The sequence below is a fragment of the Ixodes scapularis genome, unplaced genomic scaffold (genome assembly GCF_016920785.2).
Source record: "Ixodes scapularis isolate PalLabHiFi unplaced genomic scaffold, ASM1692078v2 ptg000324l_1___fragment_1__unscaffolded, whole genome shotgun sequence".
NCBI lineage: Eukaryota > Metazoa > Arthropoda > Arachnida > Ixodida > Ixodidae > Ixodes > Ixodes scapularis.
Window position 1 is genome coordinate 961464 of NW_024609966.1, and position 16504 is coordinate 977967.

Consider the following 16504-nt stretch of genomic DNA (forward strand, 5'->3'; position numbering starts at 1 on the left):
CGTGTCCCACATATTCAGTCCTGATGCCTTTGCATTCGCATGCTACTTGAGTTTCTACCTATTCCAACATACCAAGAAAAAAATGAAAGAAGTTTACAATTCTCTGTAATGCCGAATTAGAGCGCAGCTCTTTAGGAGGAAGGGGGAGGGTCACGTGTGACGTCACGAGGGTGAACTTTTCCCGCTAAAAGTGGCGGGAAATTTCCCGCCAAGTTGTTTCCGGCAGTCCGCATGGGAAAGCACGCCAGCGCAGAAAGAAGCTTTTGCGACGAGTGGCGAAACGACAGCAAGATTAATGGTAAGCTTCGTTACAAATTTTCTGTTTGGTATGCTGTACATAAAAATATTAATTCTGCGTCTAAGCTGCGCTGACCGCGCTGTTATTCACCCGTATTTTCTTCATCAGTACTTCTTGCAGGCTGCGGGAAATCTGCTGACAACGAAACGGCCGTCAAGTGTAGATTCTGCAATTCCAAGATTTGTCCGCACTATGGGGACCTACTCAAGCATTCAGAAAAAAAAAAAAAAAAACACCGCGACATGGCTATTATTTGTTCTTCACAAAAGGAACTACATCAGCTCTTAGCACCTAGCAGCAAACCAAACTATGACAAGGCTCGCCTTGAGGTCCGAATTGCCTTATATGCTGCTGTGCACACATCTATAAATGCCGTAGATGAGCTCGGTAAAATTCTGCATTCAGAACTAAAATACTTCCAGCTGCACAGAACGAAATGCACAACCATCATCAGCAACGTTCTCTTCCCGTATTTCACCGAGTGCCTAGATGAAGAACTAAAAAAATTACGAGAAAGCAAGTGTGTATCGATGAGAGCTTCTTGAATTCTGGAGCAAACAAAATCACAACTTTTCTAGACCTGGAAGAACAGCGGGAAAGAAGAACCGAAACGCTTCGTGACAGCGTACTAAAGACTCTAGATAAGCATAATCTTTCGATCAAGAATTGAATCGGGCTCTGCCCTAATGGTGCAAATGCCATGCGTGGCCAACGCGATTCCTTTTCGGCCGCCTTCGTCAAGACAGTCAAAACCTAATTTTGATAAAATGCTCGTATCACAGCCTTGACCTTGTGGCATCCAAGGCAATTGTCCTCTGCCGTCGAGCACATAGTTCGAGAAACCCACAACTAGTTCGCGCACAGCCGTCGCAGACAAGAGGCCTATAAAAAGCTGCATGGCAGTACGACAACCAACTGTGAAGAAAACGACCTGCCCAAAATTTTAGCATTTTCACAAACAAAGAGGCTTGAAATCGCAGACTGCATTGAAAGCATTTTTGCACAATTTGACTCCCTGGCAGGTTTTGCTAAAGCAGAAGACCGCAACTACAATATCTGCGTTTCGCGAGAGATGTATCAAGGTCCAAAGAATTACGCATACGTAGTTTTTCTTGCGTCTGTCCTCCACCGCGTAAAGTGTGTCAACATCATGTTTCAAAGCAATGTCGCTGACCCGCTGGCACTCTTTCAGGAGCTTGAAAACTTGTACCTAGATACCTTGAAGAGAATTCTGATCCCGTCAGTGTTGCGACACAACACATCGACAAGCTTGCCATCCTTAGACCTGGTAAACATGAGGTATATCTTCCTCAGTCGAAAAACAACAGACCTGGGAGACGTCTTCAGCGAGAAGCTATCGAAACTTCCAACTGAAGATTGAAAAAAATGTTCGCGAACGCTGCTTTAATTTTTTAAAGCAAATGGCAGTCCAGATGCCACTACGGTTTCCTAATTCTTCATCCGCATTTCGAAGGCTCAATACCATAAACCCAGAGACCATAGACGGTGATAAGAGCCGAGCAGACATACTGAGCTTTCCACTTTACTTTTTTGGCTGTTCTTCTCTTGAGCTAGAATCGGAAATTCGACACCTGCGGTCAGTTTCTAGTACACTGGACCGCGCAACCTGCCTCAACTTCTGCCAGGAAGAGGCCGCTTGCAGGAGCCTTTCTAGAGTGCGCTCTTTTCCACATCTCGCAGAAGTGCGCTGAGACTCCTGTCGCTTCTAGAATCAAACGCGGATTCTGAGCGCGTGTTTTTTCAAGTTTCACTAATAACAACTGAATTAAGAAACAAGATGGAGCTGGACGTCCTTGTGGCGATTCAAAGACTAAAGTTCGGCCTGCGGCTGCAAGAGAAAACGACCTCCACATTTGAGGTGCCCATCGAGCTTCTTAAAAACAACTTACCCTGGATTACTCTAGATGGGAGCATTTATTCACATTGATTAAGGCTGTACATAGTCTAATGTTATTACTACATGTGACGATTCTCTTTTAGAAAAAACGGTGGCGAAATTTTTGGCGCCAAGACAAATTAAACGGCTCCTTTTGACCTGTGTTTTAGCTGCTGTCCCCAACCGCCCAACCGCAACACTGATACTCACTCTATTCCTTCTAATGAGAGATTGGGCGCTATGACGCCCCCCCCCCCCCCCCACTTTCACACTATTTTTTGTTTTCTTATTTGGGACATTGGCCACCATTTACCTGATTGAAAGATGCCGTGAAGTCCTGCTTGTTGGAAAACAGTAACCGGCTTGTACCTCTGGTTCACTTCGTCCACATAAGCTCGAGCATCAAATGTATTTTTGAAACCAATCCTTGCTCTTTGGGATTTCACGCTTCCCAACATCTCCGCAGGGCGACTCCTGGAAGTAAATGTTTCCGACGTAAACGCATAGTCTTCGTTACTTCGTTTCGCTTTAAATGAGCTGTGCAGCGATTTTAACGTTAAAAGAATCGATACCTTCTACTTTTTAGATTGTTCATCTTGTCACAAAAGACAGAAAACAAATCTTCCTTCGAAATGTTGCGATTCCACCGCGTAATCACGAGGCAAAAATGAGAATATTCCCCGACCTGCAGCCGCGAGCGGCGGCCATGAGAACCACGCAGCATGACGTCAAGGGGGGGACTTGTACAAAGATAGCAAGTTGTGCGAATACCTCCTCGACAAAAGGTAACTTTTCTATAAATCTTGTCGTTCCAACATAGATATAAATGCGTAAAAAACCCGGTATCATCGACGAAACGTTTATTTTACGGAGTTTTAGTGGCGCCATCTATCCTAGGTACACAAAACGGTCAGCTCTATCTGAACTAATGCGGCGATGCAGGCGAGTTGGTTATGCATGTCGAAAATAGTGACAGCGCACAATAAAGACGAATACGAAGACGGAGAGGCAAACAGGACGAGTATGGCCGGACCCGGATGAGACTTTCCTCCTTTCACCATACTGTTCATGCTGCGTCAGCACGTGGTCACGCGGGGATGAGTTCTCGCTTTTCACTGATGGCTCTAGAGAGAGAGACTCACCAGAACCCCGCGCAACCCCCATTGACGTCACAGCGCACGTGACTCGGAAGATGGTGAAGGAGTTGAGAGGTGCCAAACACCTCAATGTATGTCAATTTTTAAAATAAAAACTAGGACATGCAGACAAAAGCGTTTTTTTTTTGTTTTTTACTTTAGAAATGTCGAGACACCAACTCCCAAATTATTAATGAAAAAAAAGAAAGTTTTTTTTTAACAGTTTGGTTGGGACACGCGTGTCGAAAAATTAATTTTAAGCAAAAAAAAATGTTTAGAGCAATACTGACGGCGCGAGACGCGATTTAGTCGGTGGTCACCTCCCTTTCCACTTGTATCCTCTCTCGGCCTTTCGGACGCGTGGAGCAGAGGTGGATTGGCTTGTCCATCATGTTGAGGTGGAGCCAGTGTATGACCATTCCGTGACGTCATGAACTCTGCGCGCAGAATTTGAAATAAATCTCGCGCCGTCAATATTTAATTTATTTTTTTCGCGTAAAAGAATTTTTTGACACGCGCGTCCCAACGAGACTTAAAAAAAACATTTTTTTTTCTTTTTAGGGGCTCTTTAAAAGGATGCTGAACCGAAATTTGGATTTCACAAAATAAGGTAGCAGGAGTGTTTAATGGGGCGCCACAAACCCGAAAACACCCCTCATAAAGCGATATCTCAAACGGATGGCCGTATTTTCGTAAAATAAGGGTGCGAATGAGTGAGAATCACGGTGTCGCGTTTCCGGCAGAATTGTTGAGGAGGAGAGGAACGGCCTCGCTTACTTCCCTCTTCGCGTCCTCGCGGAGTCAAAGCGAAAAGAGGAGGAAACAAGAATTGCGACGTCACGGGCTTTTTCGGCCGGGTTCAGGCGCGCTCTTCTTTCACAAAAATACGACCATCCGTTGGAAATATCGATTTATGAGTGATGCTTTCCGGTTTGTAGTTTCCCGACTAGCGGATCTGCATTGTTTTCTGAAATCAGAATTTCGGTTCAGCATCGCGCTAAGTCGGACCGCTGCATGCCCACGCTACGCGACAACGGATTCAATCAAGCTGCGCCAAAAGTGCATGGTCAGGGCGCTCGTCCTCTTCGTGGACGCGGCTAAGAAAATCACGCTTTTCGGTGGTGGTACAAAGACGCTGCTATGCGGAGAGCGAGTCGTCTGCTTCCGCAGAAGTTGCTGTGACGTCACAAAGACGCCGAGCTCTGATTGGCTTAGATTGAAGGATAATGAAGGGCACCTACCTATTTGAGAGGAATACTGCATCAGCGCTCAGCTGGGATGTATGTTCTTCACCGACGAAACACGATCCCCGCTGCTGAACGCTCATTCAGCATTCGTGCCCAATCTACCCCGCTTATAGCATCCGACAAGTGACGCAAACAAATGCAACACTAAGACCTTCTTTTCTGCGTTTCAGCGTTTTTAGGGAGTTCCCGAGAAAAGAAAATCTTTTTTTTTTTTTTTTTGGCTCAGGTAAATGTACTATATATCGTAAAAAACCCAAACTCCGTGATATTGTGACACTAGTGGTTGTGATATAGGACGCTAAAGTTTGAGAACATGACATTGCCTGGATCAAAAGATAATAATAATAAAAAAACAAACATAAAAAAATAAGTTTTTCGATGAGCCTACGCTTAAGCCTAATATCGTCAAAATAAGAATTGACATACTGGACGCTTGTAGTATTTATGAGTGAAAAACACGTATCAGCTAGAAAAAGGTTATTGTCTTCTTTCTTGCTGACAATTTTTTTGTTTTTGTTTTTCTCACTAAAATAGTTCTTGCAGGCGCCCACAATACCCTTCCTTCTTTTGACGATAATGGGTTCAGGTGGACATCGACTCAAAGAATGTTGGCGTTTCATCCCGACCGCTGGCGTCAGATCCCCACAAAGTTTGAGCCTTCTGCGATGCGTCGTTTATTTGCAGAAGCCGAAAACCACTGTTCTTTTTGTTAGAGCGCAGCTCTTAGGCGCCCGTCTCCGGCTTGAGCGGCGTCGGCGTAACCGCGACCCGACCCCCCCCCCCCCCCCCCCCCCCCCCCGAGGACCTTGGGAGGTCGGTGACCACGGGGAGGGGGGGGGGGGGGTCACATCACACTCCTCCCCGCGGTCACGTGACCCTCCGGAGGTCACGTGACTCCCCGAAGCCACGTGACCCCCCTCACTAACCTTCCCTCTTCCTCCTCAAGAGCCCTGCTCTAATTCGGCGTTACAGGGAGTTGTAAACGGCTTTCACTTTTTTTTAACAAATAAATAAGCCAATGTTCCAATTTTTTGCAAATATGTGGCTGGTGTTTGGTGAAACACATATTACATTAATTTTGACAAGGAGTCCGCAGGAAGCCTTAGCGCGTTTCGCCGATAGGTTTGTAGCTCTCAAGTTTGGGCAGCGCTCCTGATGAGCAAAGCCAAATATTTTTCGGTCGCCGTTTCGGTTGCGCGTCATTACCCTTTTTCACGTTGCTCGCGGATGCTAAGTTGGTAAAATTGCATTGGTAAATATATATTTTGGAAAAAAAAAAAGAAGCTACGAGGAAAGAATTATTATCCTTTTGATGGAACACTAAACCCGCAAACTGCAATTTACTTTTTTTTTTACACTTTGTTAGATATATAGATATTGACACGATTTTAAACGGCCCTGGCGCGTGCATAATCGTGTTCGATGCAAGCATTACATGGAACGCGCTTGCGCCCCCTAGCCGAGAGAAACACGCCTACTGACGGCCTTTTAGAATACTTTTTTTTAAATATTTTTCTATCCGCTTGAGCCACTTTCTGTACCAAAGCAGCAGGAAACAATCTTGTTTAGACTAACACTAGGGGTTGCGTACACCCCCGAATTCCTTCACCTTATGGTGGAAGCGGTAGTGTCTAATACCCCTGTCAGACGGGCTAAATTAGTGCACTTCAGCCAAGTGCACTTCAGCTCGTCGCATGTCACTTCAAGTGTTTCCGTGTCACGCGGAATAAATTAGAGTCACTTACTTATGACAATAACGGTGGGTAAAGTACTATTAGACTGCCAAAATGTTAAAGTAAACACAGATGTCTCAGTAACCATTAATCGTTTTTAATAAAGACACGTTACAGGACAACGTTGTGTTAATTGAAAATATTGACTGTGATCGATCATCACCAGGCAAGATAAAGAAAAAGATGCCTAAGAACAAGAAGCGAACTCACTTGAAGCCTAGTGTGTTCTTCAGGAAGAAGCCGTGTGGCAGACTACACAAATGACACTAAAGGCGAAGTGCACTCTGCTGAAGTGCACTAAATTAGCCCGTCTGATATGGGTATTAGTTGAGACGTGGAGGGTTTAATAGAACCAATACTGTATGATTTCCTTGACTATCACTACGAGAGACAAGCATTAGGAGACACGTTGGACGAAATAGACGCACGGCTTTTCACTGTTCCCAAAGTACTTGACACGAGGAACACAATGGTTCAATCTGGAAAGGTATATCCACGGCTCTGATTTTGTTCCTTGCTAGTACCGGATCCTCAACACAAATTTATGTTTTCTGTCTGTGCACGTGTGTTTGCGAAGTGCGCGCATTTGTGTGTGTTGTGCGCGTGTGTTTGTGTGCGTGTGTAAAAGAGAGAGAGAGGGTAATAACCTTATCCTTAGCATGTCCCTCATCATCATCTCAATCACGTCATTGTGCTTTCTCATCACTATATCGTTATCATTCCTCTCCCGTTAACTCGAGTGCAAAGTAGCCGGACAAGACAAACATCGAGGGTAAACTCTCAGTCTTTTTGTCATCAATCCAATCGAACCCTTTCCCCTCTTGTTTGAACACACATCTCAACAATATCAATTGAGCCACCTCGGTGGCTCCGAGGCGAGAGCGCTGGCCTACGGATCCCCATGTGGCGGGTTCGAATCCCGGCCGAGGTGCCCGCAATCTGACAGGGGCTTATTGCGGAGGAAGCGCCGTGTAACCGAGCTTTCTGTTGCACGTCGAAAGATTCCCAGGTGGTCCAAACTAATCCCCAGTCCTCCGCTGGGACGTGCCAGATGCCCGACGTTGATTTGGCACATAAAACCCCCAGATTTGATTTGATTTGAATAATATCAATTCTAGCCATTTCAAAGTATTGCCGACTTCTGTGATAATGACGGCACCCAGCGGCTTGAACAAAACAAAAAGCCGTCACGTCAGGTTTAATCAGCAGGGTTATCGAGCAATTCACCATTTCACAGACGAAGCCGTGAATGTAGATTAAAAAACACGCGATGAAAATCGCCACTGCATTCGGAAAACGGCTGACTCGGCCGATTTCTTTTCCAATGTGTAACACATATTACTACATTTAAGTTTTTAGACATACATAGCATACATGCACGCTAAATAAAACAACGCAGGAAGCAAAACCTAATGCGATGCGAAACCCGAAATTCACTCACCTAATTCAGAATTTGAAACAAAAGATGATGGTAAAGGTCACTTCTTTCCACGCGGAATGGGATTTACTGCACGACCGAAAGCAGAGCTTTGTGCATGCAACCAGCTCGGAGCCCTTTATGCAACAATGCGCCACGTTGCCATTGCAACCGTGAAAGAGGGGAGCGGGGGGCGCAGTGCTCCCACCTGTTGTGGGGGCACTGCGCAAACAAGTTCGTAAAAAACCTTGTTAGTTATTTTCGTTAATTCAGGGGGCAGAAACATCTGCCAATCTTTGAAGTCCCTGACCTGTTTTTAGCGGGTTTTCAAAATTTTATTTTTGTATTTTATTTATTTGGTTGACAGGAATCGTTCGATTATAAAACGTAGTTGCCACAAGTATCCTTTTATCATAGGAAATGTTTTTCTTTCTATTTTACTGGAATGCCTAATATCGTGTTTCCCATACATGCCCGCATCCCGGGTGTAGGACGAAATGGTCCCGGACAAAACAGCCCCGCTCAAAATGGCCCCAGAAGAAATGATTCAAGTCAAAATGGCCCCGGAAGAAATGGTCCCGGAAAACAATGCCGGGTAAAAACGGTTCCGGAGAAAATAATCCCGACAGAAAAGGCCCTGACAACAAACATGGTTTTGGACAAACTGGCCTTGGACTAGAAAGTCTTGGTTGAAGATATTCCGGTCAAAATGTCCCCGAACGAAATGGTCCCAGATAAAATAGTTGGGGACAAAATAATCCTACTGAAAACAACTCCGGACAAAATTGTTTCATCAACACTGGTCCTGGACAAAAAGGTCCCGGACAAATTGTTCCGGTCAAAATTATATCGTACAAAATGATATCAGAAAAACTGGGCTCGGACAAAATAATCCTACATAAACTGGCTCTAGAAAAATTGTCTCTGAACAAACTACCCTGGACAAAAAGGTCCCAGACAATTTTGTTCAATCAAATAACCCCCCCCCCCCCCCACAAAAAAAAGGATCTTGAAATTATTGTTCTGAACAAAGCAGTTCCGGACAAAATAATTCCGCACAAAATTTACCCTGACGAAATGGTTTCTGGACAAAAAGGTCCCGACAAATTATTTCCTCTCAAAATGACACAGAACAAAATGTTCCCGAAAAAACTGGTCCTCGTCAAAATAGTGTTTGACAAAATATTTCATCATAAAATGGCTCTGTCAAAACGATTCCGTTCAAATGGGCCCTCGACAAGAAGGTATCAGAGAAAAAATGTCGCAGTTACCAGAAAGTATGCTCCCGGAGAAGTCTCGGAAACAAATGATTCATCACAAAATAACCTTGACAAAATGGTCTCGGAAAAATAATCCTCCCCAAAACAGCCCAGAAAAAAAGGTCCCGAACAAAATGGCCCCTGACAACACGATCTCGGATAAAATAATTCCGCTCTAAATGATCCCGGGATAAAAGGGTTCCAGCCAAACTGAACCCGGAAAAATGTTTCCAGATCAAATGGTTCCCGTCAAAATATGGTTCCCGAAAAAAAAAAAAAAAAAAGAAATGACCCGGACAAAACTGCTCTAGACAAAATATTTCCCCATCAAAAGGCCCTGACAAATCGGTTCGGATCAAATTGGCCCGAAAAAAAAAAGGTCCAGGACAAAATAGTTTTGTCAAAATCCGACTCTCAGCTCTATAAATATATCACGGTAGGTAACCAGTACGGAAGTTTGTTGTCTGCGCAAGATGGCGACGTAGACCGGACTCGATGGGCGAAGTTAGAGAGTCGCATATCGCTGCAACAGCGGAGTCATAATGACGTCACACATGCAAGTCAACGGAGGACATCTGACGTCTGATGTTATGCTAAGATAACTAAGATGGCCGGCCTCTTTGAACTCTAGCATCGCCTATTACACACGGGTCGGTTTCTAGGTTTCGAGCCGTTACTGTAGGTTTAGGTGTGACCTACATAAGCAATTACAAACCAATTTCAGTCCTACCAGTTTTTTGGAAGACTTTGAGTGAGTTTTTAATGATAGGCTGAGCAGTTTTTTTTCCAGAAGCATCAAACAATAACACAGGCTCAATATGGATTAAAAAAAAAGAAAGGAAGTCGGCAGAACAAGCACGGATTGAAATAAAAGATAAAATTGTTGAAAATCTGTTGTATACACTTGGCTTATTGCTAGACTTACGAAAAGCTTTTGATACTATGCGACACAATATTCTACTAGAAAAGCTTAAAACTTGCGGAGTTCGAGGAGATCCGATTAAAACTAATCAAATGCTATGTTACAAATCGCTATCAATATGTTTATATGTATAATCAATCATCTAGTAAAATGAAAATACAAAGCGGCGTTCCTCGGGGTTTTATCCTGTGGCCTCTGTTGTTCCTTGTATATGTATATTAATGATATAACAAATATACCAGGCTCTCTTCAGTTATTGCAGATTTTTCTTTACGGCGAAGTAAAACCGGACGTAAAAAAATGAGAAAACCGCGAATAACTGGCGACCTAATGTATGCGGACGATACAATGTATTTTCCTCTGGCTTTACAAAAGAGTGTTTAGAAAATTCTGCAAATGCCTACGCCATGAACTTATCAAATTGGCTACAAATCGATCGTTTAAGTTTAAATACAAGTGGATTTGGGGATTTGGAGCCGGCACGCTTGGCGACATGCAGCTAACACTACTGTTGTTCACGCAGGTTCTTACGTCCCTCAGAGCAACTGCTCCGCTCGGCGCGGTCACTAAAGGGGATGCTTTTCCGTACGTACCCGAACCTTCTACGACGGTTATCACCGGACTGCACGTGCCGCCGGGCATCGCTGAAGAGGATCTGCCAGTCATCACCGACTGCGACGGCTCCTTCGATAAGTCGATCGTCGTACTGGATTTGCCAATCTTCTTCGAGCAAGGGACACCACGTGTCTTCGTCGATGGCTATATAGGCGCACGGCACTTTGACTGCGTGGGATTTGGAGCCGGCACGCTTGGCGACATGCAGCTAACACTACTGTTGTTCACGCAGGTTCTTACGTCCCTCAGAGCAACTGCTCCGCTCGGCGCGGTCACTAAACGGGATGCTTTTCCGTACGTACCCGAACCTTCTACGACGGTTATCACCGGACTGCACGTGCCGCCGGGCATCGCTGAAGAGGATCTGCCAGTCATCACCGACTGCGACGGCTCCTTCGATAAGTCGATCGTCGTACTGGATTTGCCAATCTTCTTCGAGCAAGGGACACCACGTGTCTTCGTCGATGGCTATATAGGCGCACGGCACTTTGACTGCGTGGGATTTGGAGCCGGCACGCTTGGCGACATGCAGCTAACACTACTGTTGTTCACGCAGGTTAGTCCTTACAGTCCTATCTGTGTTCGAAAGTCCCTTTTTGCGTTGCCGGATCCTCCCACGTCAAGTGCTGATACCTTCTGTGGCAGACGATTGAGACTGCGTATATCTCGCAAATATTTTCGCCTCTTTGCACATCGAGTACTTTACCTGTTTCTCTTGTTGCTACTTTCCGGGGATGTAGAACTTAACCCTGGCCCCCTTGACGCAGTAGAAATTGACCTTCTTAAAAGTTTGCAGAGCGGTCAGGCTCCATTATGAGTAAGCTGGACGCTATCGACAGTAGGTTTAAGAAGCATGGAAACATGATCGAGGAAATAAATAAGAAGCTTGTTGGTACGGATGGGAAAATCGGGGTCGTTAATCAATTAGTAACAGAACAAGCAAAGCTAATTGAGCTTTTGGCAAGACAAATTAACGAATTGGAAAACAGGAATGTTGATCTAGAAAACAGAAGTCGTAGGCAAAACCTTGTTTTCTATGGTGTGGATGACACGAATAACAAAGAAACATGGAATGAATCTGAAAATCTCATTAAAAGTATCTGTAAAGACAAGCTCGGTGTGGACCTAAAAACGGTGCAAAGGGCGCACCGTGTAGGTCGCTATAATGAGAACTTTAAACGACCAATCATCGTTAATTTTGCCTCCTACAAGGAAAACAGGATATTCTGTCTAACGCCAAAAAGTTCAAGGGATCAAACTACAGTGTAGACCAAGATTACTCGCCGAAAACCCGTGAAATTCGAAAGAAACTTTGGGAATATGCTAAAACAAAAAAAGCGGATAGTGGCAACCGTGTAAAGCTAAACTTTGATAAGCTCATCGTAAATGATAAAGTGTTTACATGGGATACGGAAATAGAACAAGTTGTTCCTGTCAAAAAAGACTGACGCCCCACGAAAAAAGGAAAAAAAGAAAAGCGCGTTCATCGTGACCTAGTTGCTGTTGTAATAAACTGTAGAAGCATCGTAAATAAAGTTGACGAATTGGCAGGCTTAATCGACTCAGTAAAGGCTGATATCGTGTTCGGAACCGAATCATGGCTAGAAGCTTCCATAAGTGATAGCGAAGTCTTTCCGAAAGGGTTTGTTTCTTATCGAAAAGATAGGTCACGCCTCGGCGGGGGCGTTTTCTTGTTGGTTCATTCATCGCTGAGATCATCCCCACTCGAACTTGGTCATGACGCTATTGAATCAATCTGGTGTACAGTCACGTTACCTGGTAGCTCTTCCTATGTTCTTGGATCGTATTACCGACCACCGAATTCGGATCTTAGTATAATCCGATCGCTATACGACATTGTTTCTGAGGCCTCAAACCAAATTATTCTCCTTGCGGGAGACTTTAATTTGCCTGACTTAGAGTGGAGGGATGGCACTTGTGTATGCACGATTGGTAGCCGAAATAATCTTGAAATGAAAAACATTGTGGATACGTTTGGGCTTCAGCAGTATGTGAGTGAACCAACAAGGAATAATCACATTTTAGACCTCTTGTTTTGTAGCTCTCCCTATCTTATTAACACCGTTAATATTATCCCTGGTATCAGTGACCATCACGCTGTTGTGGCAAATATCCAAACTGAAATCAAACGAGTAAATTCATGCGAATCGAGGAAAGTCTTTTTCTTTGAGAAGGGCAATTACTCTGGGTTTTCTGAAGAGCTTCTTGACCGCCTTCCCGTATTTGAGTGTCTTTCTGAGGAATATGATGTCCATAATTTATGGGATGTTTTCAAGAAAATGTTGCTTCAATTAACGGATAAATATGTTCCCTGCATAGATTCCAGAAAGCTAAAAAAACGAAGAAAACCATGGGTAACTTCAAGTACTCTTAGGATAATTAAAAAGCGAAGGAGAGCATTTGATAGATATAAGAAGACCAAAAGTAGTAATCACCTTGAAAAACTGGCTGAGCTTACGCGTGAATATAAAAGGAGCATAAAGGGTGCTAAGGAACAATATCTTAATACACTCAATGACAGGTTAAAAACCAACCCCAAGCTTTTCTGGAAGTATTTAAAGGGATGTGGATCGGATGCAGTAGGAATAAGTGAAATTACATATAATCGACAGACAGTTTCGGATGATACAGAAAAAGCAACGTGCTTCAATAATTACTTTCGGTCTGTCTTTTTGCCCAAACACAACTATGTTAATCCATCCACTGTTAGTACGGTGGAATTAATGCAGCCAGTTGAGCTTAGCATGAGTGGTATTGAGAAGGCGTTAAAGAACATAGATGAAACAAAAGCAACTGGACCGGATGGCATTTCTCCGCGTGTACTAAAGCGATGTGCTTACCCAATTTCGGTTTACCTTTATTTAATTTTTTCCAAGTCACTGGACACAGGACTTTTGCCAGATGACTGGAAGGTAGCTCATGTCGTCCCTATCCATAAGGGGGGGCCAAAAAAAGACGTCGTAAATTATAGGCCCATTTCATTAACTTCCGTCTCATGCAAAGTCATCGAACATATTTTATATTCAGAGGTAATCGGTCATATGATAAGAAACAACTTGCTGATTAATGAACAACATGGTTTTCGTAAGGGGTTTTCATGTACTACGCAACTTGTTGAATTTTATCATGACCTTGCATCTGATGTCGATGAGGGAGGGCAAATAGATTGTATATTCTTGGATTTTAGAAAAGCGTTTGACACGGTCTCACACTCACTTCTTCTCAACAAACTAAGAATGTTAAATCTAGACTCGGCTGTGTTTAGATGGATAGAAAATTACTTGTTCCAGCGTCGTCAATGTGTAGTACTGAATGGCAAGAAATCTGATTACGTTGATGTAACATCAGGAGTTCCACAGGGCTCCGTCCTGGGTCCACTGTTGTTTTTAATTTATATTAATGATATTTCTGTTGGAATTTCCTCTTGTATTCGACTTTTTGCTGATGATTGTGTAGTGTATAGAAAGATTAAGAGTTCAGATGATGTCGCCCAGTTGCAAGCAGACCTTGATCGTATTCAAAGTTGGTGCTCTACGTGGAAAATGAATTTAAATCACAAAAAGTGTGTTAACCTTTGTTTTACAAAGAAAAGGAAACAAATTGAATCTCAGTATTTTATAAATAATAACCCTATAACCAAGGAACTTACTTACAAATACTTGGGTGTCATATTGTCATCTGACTGTTCATGGAATGCCCACATAGAGGAAGTAGTCTTAAAAGCTGGCAGGGCAATGAATTTTATCCAACGTAACTTAAAATGCTCACAACCTAACTTAAAGACAACTGCTTATTTAACATGTGTTAGACCCATTTTAGAGTATGCATGTGCTGTCTGGGATCCAGCCCAAAAAACGTTGATAGATAAGCTGGAGAAAATACAAAACAGGGCGGCTAGGTTTGTTCTTGGACGATACGGGAGGAAAGAAAGTTGTACAGAAATGAAAAAAATGTTAAACTGGGAACCACTTTCCGTACGTCGGGAAAAACTGCGACTAAAATTTTTATACTCAATAGTTAAAAATAAAACGGGAATAAATAGCGAGACTTACTTAAAAGAACCCTATTATGTTTCTAGTCGTAATGATCATAGTCTTAAAATTAGAGAGTACCGCGCTAGGACATGCATGTTTGCAAACTCCTTTTTTGTACGAACAATTGCACAGTGGAATCGGCTGTCTGAAGAGCAAGTGTGCTGTTTCAATGAAGACGTGTTCTTTTCATCCTTGTAACCCCCCCTGCTGTAACGCCCTCGGGCACTGCGGGGTAATCATTGAATAAAGAAAAAAAAAAGAACTAAGTATATAATTTTAGACCAGTAAATAAACGTGATTGCAGCTTTGTCAATATAAGGTTTGATGGCACCTCATTGGAGCAAGTAAGATATCAAACATCTTTGTGTATATGGTTTCCCCAGGACGTATCGTGGAATACTCATGTTAGTAAACTTAAAACTGAATTATGTCGAGTTACTGGCAGCTTATATAAAATACAAAACTTAGAGCATCCCTGGTTAAAACAAATGTTATCCTATTCCTTATTTTACTCTAAAATTAGTGACGATAGCTTAATCTGGTGAACAACAGCTTCGAGCTACAATAAAATAATAGTATTACTAAAGAAAATACGACGGACATGTGAAAACTATAGAGGTGGTAAAAGAAACTTAAGCGTACAGCTACTCTTTGTAAAATATAATATGCTCAAGGTAGACCAGGGTTACTGCTTCAAACTGTTACAATGAATACATAAGAACGAACTTACGCCACCCCAAAAAATAGCATGAGCACATATAGGCTTCGTGATCCAAAGATGAAAAAGCCCACCATAAGAACAAATTATGGCCGACAAACTTTACATTTTTACATAATTAAAATTTAAGAAAATACAGATATGAACATAGACTACAATACTAATTTCTATATATTCAAAAGTAAATGCAGAACACTTCCGGTTGGTGGTGTTATTACGTTTTCATTGTGAAGTTTTATTTTTATTTTGTTGTTTCTGAAATTATCTTGTTTGTGATTTTCATGTGTATGAATTTAGACCACTCTTGTTTCTTGGTCAAAGTTCCATACTAGTGACCTACGTGAATGTACATTTAATGACGTTATTAATGTGATGTGTGACGCTTCTGGTTTTAATATTTCAGCTAATTGCCTCTTTGTAATCTAATTTTCGCTCTGCTTTGTTGCCTTGTTGCTTTGTTCTTATTGACGATGTGTTCTGCCTGGCTTCTGCAATCCTGTGATTACGGCTTCCAGAGTGTGCATATTAGTTCTGCTTTGTTGCTTTGCTGTTGTATATGACACTCCTACCCTATCTGACACGGCTGAACTCTTCTGGGGAGGGGCAAAGGCTCCGTCAGGCACTTGTGCTTTTATCTCTGCCCTCCGTGCGGAAAAAACATCCGAAAAACAAATAAAAAAAAGCTCCAAATGTAGGGTTTTCGAACATACCCATCCGAGTTTATTCGCACCAGACCGGATGGGCGCAGCTGCAGCGAGATCGCGGTCGGTCACGCAGCCGCCTGTACAGTGCCAGTGTTCTATGCTTTACTGTAAAGAGTATACGAAATAGATTACTCGTTTCCTGCAAATGAAAGGAACGCGTCGGCCGACCTACGTTGCTTCGAAATAAAAATAACGCGTTACCGTTATCGACAACAAGTAGCGCACGTCACTTTTGCGTCACTCCCCAGACAACACCAAACGTCCCTCGGACGTCCTAAAAACGTGCGAACGTCCCACGTCCCATGGCTGACGTCCAGCGGACGTCCCTTGGATGTCCGGGGCGGCATAATCCGGAACATGTCTCAGCGCGACTGTGATCAGGACGTGCATTTTTTTAAACAATTACAGCATGGCTTCACGCACTGCCACCGCACAAGATCGTGGCTCGTATTGCAATCGCCGCTTTTGGTTCAGCTGTTAGCAAAATCAGTTTCGAGTTCGAT

At 43.2% G+C, this 16504-nt stretch overlaps 1 protein-coding gene across 1 annotated transcript in view; it reads right to left on the bottom strand.

The window, feature by feature from the left end:
- LOC120843002 (indolethylamine N-methyltransferase-like) overlaps positions 1-16504 on the bottom strand; it is a 75490-nt gene that overhangs the window by 10356 nt on the left and 48630 nt on the right. The window contains exon 2 of the mRNA XM_040214221.2: positions 2509-2669. Coding sequence (XP_040070155.1) covers positions 2509-2669 — 161 coding nt within the window. The remainder of the gene's footprint in view (positions 1-2508; positions 2670-16504) is intronic.